Source organism: Platichthys flesus, chromosome 14 (assembly GCF_949316205.1).
Source record: "Platichthys flesus chromosome 14, fPlaFle2.1, whole genome shotgun sequence".
NCBI lineage: Eukaryota > Metazoa > Chordata > Actinopteri > Pleuronectiformes > Pleuronectidae > Platichthys > Platichthys flesus.
In genome coordinates, this window is record NC_084958.1 from 17,631,300 (window position 1) to 17,644,639 (window position 13,340).

A 13,340-nucleotide genomic window follows, 5' to 3' on the forward strand; every position below is an offset into this window, starting at 1 on the left:
AGCAGTAACAACTCTTTAACAGTCACAAAGAATAACGCACAAAAGTCAAATATTTCCCTCAAACATCACAACTTGAGGTCAAATGTATTTATTCTTTAAATCAATCATTACATGTTGGACCACAAAACACTGCTTATGACTATGACACTGAAGTTTCTGCTCCTCTGATTGGATTTGAAGGTTGATTTTATCCTCAACATTTCCACTTTATTCTCAAAATGCAAAAGGAAAAACCATTGTCCTCCTTTAGTTTGTTCCCTCTTATAACTGGCCCTAATACTCTTTTGCACTCTTGGCCAACACTTGGCTAAGGCACATGCCACGTCCCATCACTTCATCTAAGGCAGCAGCCGGAGGCCGTATCCTCATCAGTCTGGTACCTCCCAGACTCAGGCTGGTCCCTGCAATCAGCTATGAAGGCCTGAAGCTGGGACACTGGCACCTTGTCCTGCTGGTGATGCTGGAAAAAGAGAAAGTTTGTGGGGTTATTAGGCCGGACCAGTGCAAAGATAACATCTATGTTCAGCAATATACCAAACTGGTGCTGTGATTATCTGTGTCTCAGTCTGACCTTGATGGTCTCGTAGGTGTCATTGATGAGAGCGATGAACAGGCTGAGCACCATGTAGATGAAGAGCGAGATGAAGGAGTAGAGGTAGAGTCTGCTGAAAAGCCACACCATGTAGCTCTTGTCTCGCATCCTCAGGAAGGTCGCGTACATGTCGTCCCCGTTGATGAGAGAGAAGAGGCACTCTGTGACCCTGTCGAGTGTCCGGAACTGGAAAAAAATACATTTTGATTATTGATTTCAGAGAGATATTAATGCGCAAAACAATACTCTTATTGTATCGTCATACCTTGTCATGGTAAGGCCCGAGAACAATCCAACCACAGAAGCAGTAGCCCAGGTAGATCATGGCCGCACAACAGCAGAATCGGATCACATTTGGGAACGCGGCTCTCAGGGTTAAGATTAAGATCTGGAATGAAATAAAATGTCTTCAATTATTAACTCTGCCAAGAAGTTTAAGTCTTAATCTGTGTTTGTTAATTAAATATTACTGGATGGGTCACCACACAATTTGGTGGAAGGATGTGTTGTGGATCAGGAAGGGACCCTTTCAAGCCAGCTGATGCATGGTTTAAAATGAAAATGCAGCACTGAAGAAGTTCTTACATTGTATTTCTTAAAAAAGCCAAGGTAACGAATCACACCGACCCAGACGAGCATTGTGGCTGTTCCCAGCAGGATACTGCACACATCATAGTTTGTCAGGAACTGCAACATAGGATAGAGAACAACGGATTTATGCTATCGAGGAAGCCCCAGGTCAATTTCATTAATCAAGCTGCAAAAACATAGACATGTATTAATCTATCCAAAACTACATAGTAGACCATTTATCTGTTCAGGTTTTAATTTCCAAGCAACAAACCTTTGTCTGTATTCCAATTTTGAGCACTGACCCAGCGATGGAAAACGTGTCGCTGACAATGATGAGGATATACCAGCCATTCACAACCTCCATGCGGTCCGACCAAGTGACCACTTTATTGCAGTGTGCATGGAAGAATGTGTTGAACTCCTGCATACAAGAGGTATTAGCACATTGTTCAATTAATTGATCAATTAAACCAATACACTCAACCCAAGGAATAACTCATATTAATAGTAATATTGTTTAAAGATCATTTCCATCATTAACAGTGGCCTCCTCTATGGCAGCAGCAGTCTGTGACATATAATATTGACATATTTTGTGTACATGAACCCAAGCACTGTGTATGATCAGATCTTAAGCATTTGGATCCTCTTTGCCCATGTATGTCATATTAGTTCAAATTCAATAAACCTTTTATCTGTCAATAAACAGGATTAAGGTTTAACTGATGCAACTGTTGCTTTGTTCTCCAATGAGATGTATGAACCAGTAGGTGGTGCTATAGTCACAGAGACCAAAGCTTGTGTAACTGCTCAATGACCATTGTCCTAAACATTCCTTTATAACTTTGTTTTATTTTTATTAGGATACAATAAATATGTTGCTGCCACATCACACAGCCCATCCAGTCATTATAACAGTCAGGTTTGTAAAGTGAGTTAACTCTACAGCTTAACATAACGGTTGAGTGTCTTCCATTTATTTATACATTTTTAAACTTTATTTGACTGTTTTGGCTATTAAAGTAGGTGCAGGACATCATGAAGGTCTAGAAAATGTACAGGGGTGGGGTACCATCATATCTACAGCTCCATAGTTCTTGTGCAGACACCAGAGTTGGTGTGTTCCCTTTAATACGACTTAATCAGAACATTTCTGTTAGGCTTAGGGGGTAAGGGAGAGTTAATATACAGCATCTGTAAATCATTTAACAACTTGTGACAATGACACATCAGAACAACAATATAAGAGAAAACAAACCAGCAGAGAAGAACGCATCACACTGGGTGTGCTCTCCTTATCACAAACTTTCGATGGCAGTTTGCCTCCAGACATTGAGCTGTGACACAAATATGAAACCTGATCATGAACTGTCTCTGCAGGATTATGAACCAAATTAATGCTTAATTATCAGGTGCTCTAAATTATTATTATTTTACCTTTCTCATCTCATCTTAACCCCTTTATGGAGTGTCCTCATTTCAAATGTCTTGGTGACCAGTACGGATTCCCCGAAGGCTCGAATTGCTACATAAACAAATGGAACAGCATCTTGAACACCTCAAAAACGGTTGAGGGACAAATAGAACTTGCTAATGCATCTTTACATACTGTGTTTGTTATGCTGAGTAAATATTTAAACAACTGCTGTGTTTGTTGTGTCAAAAACTAAATGCACCATACTCATGGACCCTTGAAAGACCCTAAGGCACTGCTTTAAAAAGTTCTACTCCATGCCCCGGTGTGCTGGGGCCTCTATGTGTGCCGGGCGTTTCTTTGCCTCTAATGAGATAAAGCAGTTTGTTTTCCTGGTGTTGGCCTACTTTGAGATTGAGCTGAAGAATCCTGAGGAGAAGATACCTGAAATCGACCACAGCCGATGGGGCTTTGGAGCGATGCAGCCTAACGGAGAGGTCCAGTTTCGATACCGACCATTACTTTAAACCAACCAATCATTTAGACATCTCTGACCAAAAATGTATGATTCTGAATATCTCTTTAAGCTTTAATATATTTCTGTTGTTGTACATTTAATTCACATGTGTTTTTACTGCACTGATAGCTAGAGGCACAAACTCTTGTACATGTAAAAACTTGTAACTTACTATCTGGAGTTGGATGCCCTTGATGACAGATCGGGTGCAGAGGATGAGCGAGGTGAGGCAGGCGAGGATGACCACAGAGTCCAACCACAGGAGGAGATAATCGTTCTTCCCAGCTGAAAATAAAACCAAATTTTAGAGTTTAGATGAAGCTTCTTATATAATTGCTCTTACACGGCGAAGATTTAAACATTTATTGGAAAAACTCACAAGTGCCCTCTACTTTCCAGTCTCTGCATTCATAGATTCTGACATCGTTTTCAACATCCACCATTATCTTTCCACTGTGTGCATGGTTGTCAAACATGATCTGTGAAAAAAAACAATAGTAATAAAGTCCTTTTTAGATGACTTTTTTTCTGAGCATGGAAAAAAAGTCATGTTAAGATGGACGACATGTCTCTTCTTCCTCTTCAATCCAGAAAGAAGTTCTAGATATGAACGCCGCCATCTTGCCCATTTGAAACCACAGTCTGCACATGGTAGCAAATTGGGGGAGCAAGTCCATCTCAGCTGTGTTTTTATAGAATTCAAAATAAGAACGATCTAAAAATGAAAAAAAATGTTGCCAAATTTATTTATTAGACGTGTACTTTTACATTTGGTTTGGTTCAACGTCGCAGAGGCCAGATTTATGAAGGCAAGCAACAACTTTTGGCTTCAATTTTGGGGAGCAGTCATATTACAACAACATAATCAATGTTTCTAAAAAAAGCGATGTAGCTAACAACTACCTGAAAAACAAACCTAAAAGCTAAAATCAGGGTTTGGCAGTTTTTGAACGTTGTCACCAACCATTATATGAAAGTCATAACAGTCTGGAAGCTCCTGGTGCCGCACAGTCTGCAGATTGATGGTTTTCAGTGTTAGGAAGATGTTCACTGATAGCAGCCTAGACACATACACACACACACACACACACACACACACAAACACACACACACACACACACACACACACATATTAACAGGCAGCACTCATCACCTGGCATAAAACCTGTATTTTCAGTTTAGTCACCTTTTGAAGTCTAAGGAGAAGTTGAAGTGTGTGAGTGAACTGCTGTTGTCAAGCGTCTGCTCAGGGTAAAAGGACGTACAGTCTGTGAGGAGGAAATACAGACAACCTGTTTAACAGTTAGATACATTTCTGCAGAGGAACTATTCCACATTCAAACCTCTGATTACTATTTCTGATCACAATGCACGCGCTTCCTCTTTTTACTGAGTCACAATTAAATCCACAGTGTGATTATGTTACATTGTCGCCATGAATCAGCTTCTATAAATACATTCTATTCCCCAAAAAATGTAACACAACCCATTGCAGCTGCTGAGAATAAGTACACAGGTTATACAGAAAGTTGTGACTTGAATTAACACAGAATTGTGTCAAAATAATTCTCTTACACATGGTAGGCCTACACATTTCATTGTACAAACGAGATAAGGTAAGATGTGGCCATATTGATCCTCTGAGGAAATTCATGATTCACTGATTACTTTATAGTGAATGTTACACAGTGAAATGATGACCTAAAGTAGTTGTCTTCTTGTGAACCTTGTTCAAATCTAACTTGTTTTGCACCATAAGCAAAGAAACTCTTGAATATGTGTGTTTATTTTCAGCACAAATCCACAACAGGATAGGATTGGTAGTTTGGAGCCAGTCTGGCTTACCTTCTTCTCACTCTGTTAACACAACATCTATATGTTAAATGGTTTGTGGACTGATTATGCAACCCCCTGAAGACCAAAACTGACCTCACACGAAAGGGCGGAGCTACATTTCTCTACATAATGCGGGATGTGGAGCTTAACTCCTAATCACTCTGTGTCTGTTACAGGAATCAGTCATGGGACTGATTGTATCTCTCCTTGTTTTACCCTCCTGTTTGATTGGAGTACTCTACCTACTTGGTGGGTTTCGACGGCACCGACCAGGTGAACCCCCTTTGGATAGGGGGCTCGTCCCTTGGCTGGGTCATGTCTTGGAGTTTCGCAGGAACACATTCAAATTCATCGAGAAGATGAAGCAAAAACACGGCGATGTGTTCACAGTGCAGCTGGGAGGGTGTTATATCACATTCCTTCATGATCCTCTGTCGTTTGGGGCTTTTGTTAAGGAGAGTCAAGAAAGACTGGACTTCAGACCGTTTGCTAAACAGCTGGTGCAGAGAGTGTTTGGATATGTGGCAGAGGGGGATGACCACACCTTTCTTCAGGTCTCCAGCAACAAGCACCTCAAGGGGGACGGCCTGAAGATATTGACACAAGCTATGATGGATCATTTGCAGAATCTGCTGTCTCTTGAAATCGGCTCAGGAGCAGACCAAAGCAGCTGGAAAGAAGATGGACTGTTTATGTACAGCTACAATATCCTTTTCAGGGCCGGCTACTTATCTCTGTATGGCAAAACATCTCCGCAGCCAGAAGAAAGTGAGGAGAAAGCCAAAGAGAAAGACAGAGAAGAATCTGATGCCTTGTTTAAAGAGTTTCGTAAATATGACCAACTCTTCCCCGACCTGGCTTACGGGGTCCTCTCACCGAGGGAAAGGTTTGAAAAACAGAGGCTGATGAAACTGTTCTGGACCACTCTGTCGGTGCAGAAGATGAAGATGAAGAACGAAATCAATGGCTGGATCTGGGACATGCACCAGTATCTAGAGGAGAATGGTATGAAGGAATCAATGATAAGCAGATACATGTTTGTGCTTCTTTGGGCCTCTCAGGGCAACACAGGGCCAGCTTCATTCTGGCTGCTCCTCTTCCTCATGAAACACCCAGAAGCCATGAGAGCAGTGAAGGAAGAGATTGATAAGGTTCTGAAGGAATCAGGGCAGGAAGTCAGACCTGGTGGCCCTTCTATCAACCTGACCTATGAAATGCTGAAGAAAACACCCATCCTGGACAGTGCTTTGGAAGAGACCCTCCGACTCTCTGTTGCACCTGTCCTCACCAGAGCTGTGCTCCAGGATATGACCCTCAAGATGGCAGATGGGCGTGAATATTTCCTCCGCAAAGGTGACAGATTGGCTATGTTTCCTTATTGTGCTGTTCACACTGACCCAGAGATCCACCCTGACCCACATTCATTCAAATATGACCGCTTTCTGAATCCTGACGGAAGCAAGAAAAAAGACTTTTACAAGAATGGGCAGAAGGTGGAGTTTTACACCATGCCCTGGGGCTCTGGGGTCTCCATGTGTCCCGGGCGTTTCTTTGCCTCTAATGAGATGAAGCAGTTTGTTTTCCTGGTGTTGGCCTACTTTGAGATTGAGCTGAAGAATCCTGAGGAGAAGATACCTGAATTCGACTTCAGCCGATGGGGCTTTGGATCCATGCAGCCTAACAAGGATGTCCAGTTTCGATACCGACCAACATTTTAAACCCAACTAAACATTTTGACATATCTTAGGTACATTTAATATTGTTTTGCAAGGGAACTATTCCACATGCAAACCTCTGAATCCACAATGCACGTGCTTCCTCTTTTTACTGAGTCACAATTAAATCCGCAGTGGGATTATGTTCCATTGTCGCCATGAATCAGCTTCTATAAATACATTCTATTCAAACATAATGTGGACACAACCCATTGCAGCTGCTGAGGTTAAATAAACAGGTTATACAGCCAGTTGTGACTCTGAATACATGCTTTTTGTTGTCTTTACGTGGCAGTTTGTGTTTTGGTACCTTTATCAATATGTGGATCAATGTCGAAGGTCTCATTTCCAGGATCAATGCTGCCATTTCTGTAAAATTCTTGACAGAGAGACAGAGGAGTGCGCTTCCCGTCAACCCTTTCGTATGCAAGATTACCTACGGTCAGGTTTTGGAGACTGATAAACTGAAAAGACAAATCGAGGAAAGGCATCACTTACATTTGTTCCTTGCCTTGAACTTTTCATGTGACACAATATTTATCAAAAGTTTTCAGTACCCGGTTGATGATGTACTGGATGTGATCATAAACGTCAGATTTCGTGTAAAGTGCGTAGCCTCCAAGACGGTGCTCTTTGTATCTCTTGAGGAACAGATGTCTGAAGGCCGTGAGATTCTCATCTTTGAAAGTGACCATCATCTCGTTGCTCAGGCCAAAAGACACTAACTGATCAGGAGGACAAATAAAAAGGAGACTACAATAATGTGTGTATTCATTCTCTGTGATATATAAAGGATTTTATACGCTACCTGGATAGTGATAATGGCAATTTTCACTATCTGCAACATCAGCTTCCACGGTTTGCGGCCCCTGGCTCTGTATTTTTCACAGGGGTTCATGAAGAAGTACTTGAGCCTTCGCCTGAAATCTTCCACCAGCGTGGACTCCAGAGTGTCAGCGCTCCACCTGCAGTGGCCATTCTGCCTCCTCCCCGCTGACCTCAGGGGTTGAGAGTCCTCCATTATACTGAGTGCAGTGCAGAAAAGAAGAGCAGGACAGTTTTGGTTGTGCGTGTCGTCTTTTATTGTTAAAGGTACAGCATACTTTAGAATTTTGCCAGGGGGGAGGTGAAGGGATTAAGCCATTCCAGTCATTCTGATGTTTATCAAACTGGTTCTCCTGCACAAGTTTGCAGATGTCATTCTGTCTTCACGAAGATACTGTCATGCAAACTGAATGAATTCAAATAAGCAACTACAGCTCTAAAGTGCAAGGAAGAATTTTTCGGTGTCATTTTGTCATTTTGTGGTAACCCTGCCTGCCACAGCGAGCAGGCAAGAGACACGTTTATATTTAAAATATCAAGTTTTAACATTTTAAATACTATTAAATTCTCCTTTCTAGAATAAATGTATGACTGAGAATCAAATCCCGACATTTTGAGGTAAAGGTAAGATACAGTTATATAAAATAGCAATAATAAGGGAGGGATTTACCTGCAGACGCCTGCAGTGCACCAGCCACAGAGCAACTAGTCCAACAGGGACATGAGTGCTGTGTGCGAGGACGAGACAGTGGAGACACAAGCCGTCACCGCGATGACGCACCACTCTGAGTCTGCCTCCAGTTTTTCCAAAACACAGACAGAGCTCACATTTACTACATCCAGGCTGACACTGTATGTGTAACGGCCAAGTCTGCGATTAGTTTAACTGCCTGCGCCAATTTAAGTGCTGATCCACCACTTAAATAATCGTATTATGGATATTGAGGAAAAATATCAGGCACATTCAAGGAACTAGTTTCTACGAGTGTGTGAATTCTTGTACAGCATAATTGAATTTAAAAGGACTTTGGGGCGCTGGCGAAGGCGTGCACTCTACTCAGTGCTACTGCAGTTTTTAAACATTCATCCAGAGCTCTGAAAAATCTGAGAGATCATTTCGAGGGATTTCTTAATGTCACCTCGATAATATTTTGTCATGACCATGAGGTCATGAGCCCAATATAAGGGGACTTCTGCGCCAAAATCTTCCTCTTTTTTCCAATCCATCTGAGGGCGGAAGGCTGCTCCAGCTCTCTTTCCATCCACCCAGGAGGACAGCACGCGGCCAGACGCTTCTCCTGCATCGCTGAGGAGAGGGCCTGGCTGCCCCAGCACATCTTCTCTTCCCACCAACGACCGGAGGTCAGAGGTGCAGCTCTCCAACTCATCTTCTCAAGGAAACCTCCTCGCCCTTCAAGCTCTACAATTTCCTAGCAGCGACTCAATGTCCTGCCGGTAAGGACTTCGAACCAGCATCTGAGCACACGGCTCCACAGTTACGCTAAGGCAGAGAACTCTACGACCACAAAGCCAGGAGACGACACAGAACCGCAAACTGAACAGCAACCTCTTTTCCGTTTCCCTCAGACTGGTAACATAATCAGGGCTCAATAATTGTACTACGCTAAGCAAGACTGTTTATTCGATTCTGTGAGTGAGTGTGAGAGTGATATGCGTTTCTGATATTGTGCTTATAAGTTGTATGAAAGTTAAGTGTTAGATACGCTCTTCACAGGTTTTCTCTCTGACTCTCATTATCTGATTAACATACACACAGACACGCATACCACTCCACCTAGTGTGTGTGTGTGTGTGTGTGTGGGGGGGGGGGGCTGCTATTTTAAGGCGTTTCTCTTTTGGTCAACCACCATTTTGAGAGCCCCCAATTTGCATACACACACTCACATACACATCCTTGTTCATTATAAATGTTCTCCTTTATCAAATGTTCTGTCATTAATGTTACATTAGTGAATTTTGCCAACCGTTACACTGTTAAGAACTCCATAACGTTCACTGTTCATTATATAATCTTTAATAGTAAATAGCTTTTTCTAATCGAACTAGATCTGAATGAGACTGATCTTCACTTTTTAAGCACTATTGCACAACACTACAATACTACACAGCCGACAACAAAGAACAAAAGAGAAGTAAAATTCATAGAGAAAATCTTTAGTATGAGATACATTGTACAAGACAATTGAACAAAGTAAAAACCAGTACACCGTCTGTATTTAACCATATTTTCTGTAGTGAAACAAATTCTAAACGACTTTTTCTCAACTTAATGCTGCATAGAAACAAGTAGAAAAACCTTTGAGCTGCACGGCTCTGGTATAAGATCCTATAAGACATGCTCAAGTAGTCAATCCAGTGAATGTGACACATTATCTCTCACTACAAAAACTAGCAGCTGATTCTTCACAATATAGAGTTCAGAAGGAAACCACATCTTGAATGGGAGATGGATGAGTCCGGGTGGGAACTGAACCGCAATACATTTTGGTTACGGTTTTATTTTGGGTCTTCACATACCAACGTTTTTTTACCCTAAACTTGTGAAAAAGCTACAGCACACTAACTTGCAATGAGAAATATATTATATGACGTATAATAATAAGTTCAGACCTGCATTGCCTGATTCTGCGTAATTGATGTTTTGTTTTAGTTTTTTTTAGACTTGGATACAAAGCAAGAATAAATATTGTTACACCACTTTCAATACCAGGATGAAAAGAAATAAAGGTCCTGTTATGCGGAGCATGAATTTCCATTGATTACCTTTCTTTGAAGGAATACTTCAATAATTCAGTGGTTGCAGTTCTATGCAAAAGAGTTAAAAATGCAGTGCGGTATTCAAACTTGCACTGACTCCCTCCTCATTCTAAATGTAGATCTGTTTCTTTACCTTTGGATACTCTCAAAGTGACATTAACATGGTGTAATGAAACACGGATCATAGTACCTCTACTTTTGCCTTAAATGAGAATAGAAAACCAAGAATTACTGAAAGCTTGCATTAAATGCATGTACTCATTCTCAATACATAAATATTTCTCTTCCAATTTAAACTGTATTAACTTAGGAACAGTTCTTGCACATTTACTTCTTAGGTCTCATAAAAAGATTGAAGTAGAAAGTACTGTATATGTATAAAACTAAGCTATTATTTTGGCCTCATCCCAATACTAAGGATACAAAATGTCTGTAATTTCTATCCAAAAAGCTGATCACTTTAGTGCTAACATGTTAAATATTCCATGGGCAGCCATTTCTCACAAAAGTCCCTAATCACAAGCAAGAGCGAACACCAGAAGGATGTGTTTGTGTACGAGTTGAGATGAGTAATTGTGATCTGTGTCAGTTGGTCCCATGTGAACTGTCTAATTGAGGTGTGAGGTTAAAACATTTTGGGGTGTGAGGTTGGAGTCAGCGAGCGCGAGCGCAGTGGCTGGAAGTTCGGGTCCCCGCCACTGCTGGTGCATCCCGACCCCGCCACGTCAATGTTGGAGGGGGACTCCACGATCCCCTCATCAGGCAGCGGCGGAGCTCCGGGGTCTCCCGGCCTCGGGAGGCTGGAGGAGGTAGTAGAGGAAGCTACATCCATGTTAGCAACAGCCACGGAGGACAAGTCTCCACCTCTCTGTAATGACGGCAGGGTGAATGAGCCGACTACGTCTGAGGCGGAAGTGCTTCGTTCTCCGTCTGGGTGGAAGAGCATGGTGGAGTTGTGTGAAAATGTTGCCGTGGGGTCGCTGGTCGAGCTTGGAGTGCAAAGATGGCTGTCAGATGAAGAACTGGAAGCAGCTGCTGTGGCGTGACGTGTAAAGAGAGGAGAGGTGGGGAGGAAATTTGAAATCAACCCATCAAGAATATGGAATAGATTTTAAAATACCCGACAGATATCAGCATGATGTGGCTAACTCACCCTTGAGAGACTCCATCTTCTCGTTTTTGGCCTTTTGCACCTCGTCCGTGATCCTGGTGACGATAAAGTTTTGTGAGCGCAACTCCCGAATGGAATCAATCAAGGCGTCCAGGCCCCGGGGGTTGTCGGCCAGGTGGTCCAACAACATGGCCGTCCTCTTGGTTTGCGTGGTCCTGCAGCTGATTTCCTCTGCATCATCCCGTGTCAGGATCCTACGAGAGCGCAGGTAGTCGACGTGGCGCTCGGCCCGGATCTTTTCACAGAGGTAGTGCCGCAGTCTGGTCAGCACCTGGCAGATCCACAGCAGGAGAAGGAGAACAAAGCGAGCAGGGGACCAAACCACAGAGAAATGCCGGGTTATTTCAGATACACAAACTGGGAGATGAGCCATTTGTCTGCGCTTTGTACAGGGAGTTGTGTAGTATACACATCTCTACCCGGCATAAAAGATTTGTTTAACTAAAAACAGGTTTAAAAAGACAGAGGTAATGATGTCTGATCAACTGAGCGGGCCACATGGCTTTCATAGTACTTCCATACAATCCAGTAGTTAGTCTGATTCACCTTTAGCCTCAGTGTGTCCTCAAGTTCGGCCTGTATCGTCGACTACTAGGCCAACAACACTTGAAGGTACACGATTGAAGTTATGTCCCTAACATCCACTGGTGGCCACTGACACCTGCTTCCATCTACTGGTAAACGTAAAAGAGATATTCACCATCTTGTGCTGTATTTCTAAAATGATTGGATGTGACTGCCGGTCAGAAGATGCTGTAGAATTTGGGGGGGGGGGGGTCCAGCAACCATAAGGTTGTTGGTTCAAACCCCAGCTCCTCCTGTCCGCAGGCTGGAGTGTCTTTAAGCAAGGCACCGAACCGCAAGTTATGTTTGATAAAATTGGTTTAAATATTACGAAACCAAAATGTGAAAAAGATCTTTCAATTGTGTCGGATTAAAAGACTGTGGGGTGAGTTCTTCTTTCGTGTACACACACACACGCGCGCGCACACACCCACACAAACACACCCACACAAACACAATATGGTGGTTCATTTCCTCTTTACACAGGCCGAGGTTGGGACAAGTGTGTTCAAACACTGATAAAACCTCAATATCCACACACATACATACACACTAACACACACACGTACGCGTACGCGCACGCACAGGCACGCACCGACTCTTCCTACTCACGTCTTTTTTGATCTCTGCCATCTCATCTTCAGTGATCTGAGGAACATCCATCCCTCTCTCACGCAAACTGCAAATCCAGGTGTTCCGGGTATCGAACGACGACGGGAACGCGTTTATCAGCCGCAAATAACGAGCCCGAAACACATCGATGAACTAATGACGCTCGTTAATCGGTTTGGTTCATGATTCGGTGTCGTTCAAAGAAGTCGAGTCCACTGTCCTTTCAGGTTTTCTGTTTCTAGAAGCCACAGGAAATAATAAAAAGTCCCCGGACTTCCTGATTGTGTCCGGAAGTTTTTTTTCTTCTTCTTTTTTTGTACGTCAGCGCGAGAGGAGAAGTAGAAACTGTGTCTCTTTATTTAAAGACAATGTTTTAAAAAGTAAAAAAACCCACGTTTAACACAACGGGACACTGGTACACAACTTTCATCGTCTGGACTCGTGCTCAGTGATTTCAAGCGCTTTACAGTGGTTCTGATACAGGTGGAGTGCTGTTCTGAAAAGCTCCACCGGGTGGCGCTGCTGGACAAGACAAAACACGTGTATTTATCAAAAGGAGAATAAGCATTCATAAAGAAAATACAAATAGTGAGAACAAAGAATAAAAAGTGGTGGACAAGTATAGACGATGGTCGTTGATATCACCTTGTTCCATGTCCAGGTGAAGTGATATGCTGTTTGGCTCCACTAGGTGGCGATGCTGAACCTACTATACAGTTCATTTCAAATGTTGTTTGGAGTTC

General features: G+C 42.6%; 3 protein-coding genes across 4 annotated transcripts; 1 reads left to right on the top strand and 2 right to left on the bottom strand.

Moving 5' to 3' along the window:
- Positions 1-96: 96 nt before the first annotated feature.
- On the bottom strand, positions 97-7,668 carry mcoln3a (mucolipin TRP cation channel 3a). The gene is made up of 12 exons (XM_062404142.1): positions 7,456-7,668; positions 7,205-7,372; positions 6,958-7,111; positions 4,283-4,364; positions 4,061-4,157; positions 3,476-3,575; positions 3,269-3,381; positions 1,437-1,586; positions 1,178-1,279; positions 858-980; positions 572-778; positions 97-460 (listed from the first exon to the last, which is right to left on the bottom strand). The coding sequence occupies exons 1-12, from the start codon at positions 7,666-7,668 to the stop codon at positions 335-337; spliced, it is 1,635 nt and encodes a 544-aa protein (XP_062260126.1). The 3' UTR covers positions 97-334.
- On the top strand, positions 5,115-6,662 carry LOC133968225 (7-alpha-hydroxycholest-4-en-3-one 12-alpha-hydroxylase-like). The gene has a single exon (XM_062404143.1). It carries the CDS (start codon positions 5,118-5,120, stop codon positions 6,648-6,650), a length of 1,533 nt encoding a protein of 510 aa, XP_062260127.1. The 5' UTR covers positions 5,115-5,117; the 3' UTR covers positions 6,651-6,662.
- Positions 7,669-9,489: 1,821 nt separating the features above from the next.
- Positions 9,490-12,997, bottom strand: bcl10 (BCL10 immune signaling adaptor). 2 transcript variants are annotated; one of them, XM_062405168.1, is made up of 3 exons: positions 12,598-12,997; positions 11,404-11,692; positions 9,490-11,282 (listed from the first exon to the last, which is right to left on the bottom strand). In XM_062405168.1, the coding sequence occupies exons 1-3, from the start codon at positions 12,646-12,648 to the stop codon at positions 10,876-10,878; spliced, it is 747 nt and encodes a 248-aa protein (XP_062261152.1). In that variant the 5' UTR covers positions 12,649-12,997; the 3' UTR covers positions 9,490-10,875. The 2 variants fall into 2 exon arrangements, with proteins under 2 accessions (XP_062261152.1, XP_062261151.1); XM_062405167.1 differs by having other exon boundaries at positions 9,490-11,285; positions 12,598-12,991.
- Between the last annotated feature and the right edge of the window lie 343 nt (positions 12,998-13,340).

Excerpts from the sequence above, each read along its gene's own strand:
- mcoln3a (XM_062404142.1), bottom strand. The coding sequence starts at position 7,668 with ATGGAGGACTCTCAACCCCTGAGGTCAGCGGGGAGGAGGCAGAATGGC. Across the intron at positions 7,373-7,455 it reads TTGCCATTATCACTATCCAG|TTAGTGTCTTTTGGCCTGAG; the intron begins GTAGCGTATAAA and ends CCTCCTGATCAG. Across the intron at positions 779-857 it reads TCGGGCCTTACCATGACAAG|TTCCGGACACTCGACAGGGT; the intron begins GTATGACGATAC and ends ATTTTTTTCCAG.
- bcl10 (XM_062405167.1), bottom strand. The coding sequence starts at position 12,648 with ATGGATGTTCCTCAGATCACTGAAGATGAGATGGCAGAGATCAAAAAA. Across the intron at positions 11,693-12,597 it reads TGGCAGAGATCAAAAAAGAC|GTGCTGACCAGACTGCGGCA; the intron begins GTGAGTAGGAAG and ends TGGATCTGCCAG. Across the intron at positions 11,286-11,403 it reads GAAGATGGAGTCTCTCAAGG|CAGCTGCTTCCAGTTCTTCA; the intron begins GTGAGTTAGCCA and ends GTCACGCCACAG.
- LOC133968225 (XM_062404143.1), top strand. The coding sequence starts at position 5,118 with ATGGGACTGATTGTATCTCTCCTTGTTTTACCCTCCTGTTTGATTGGA.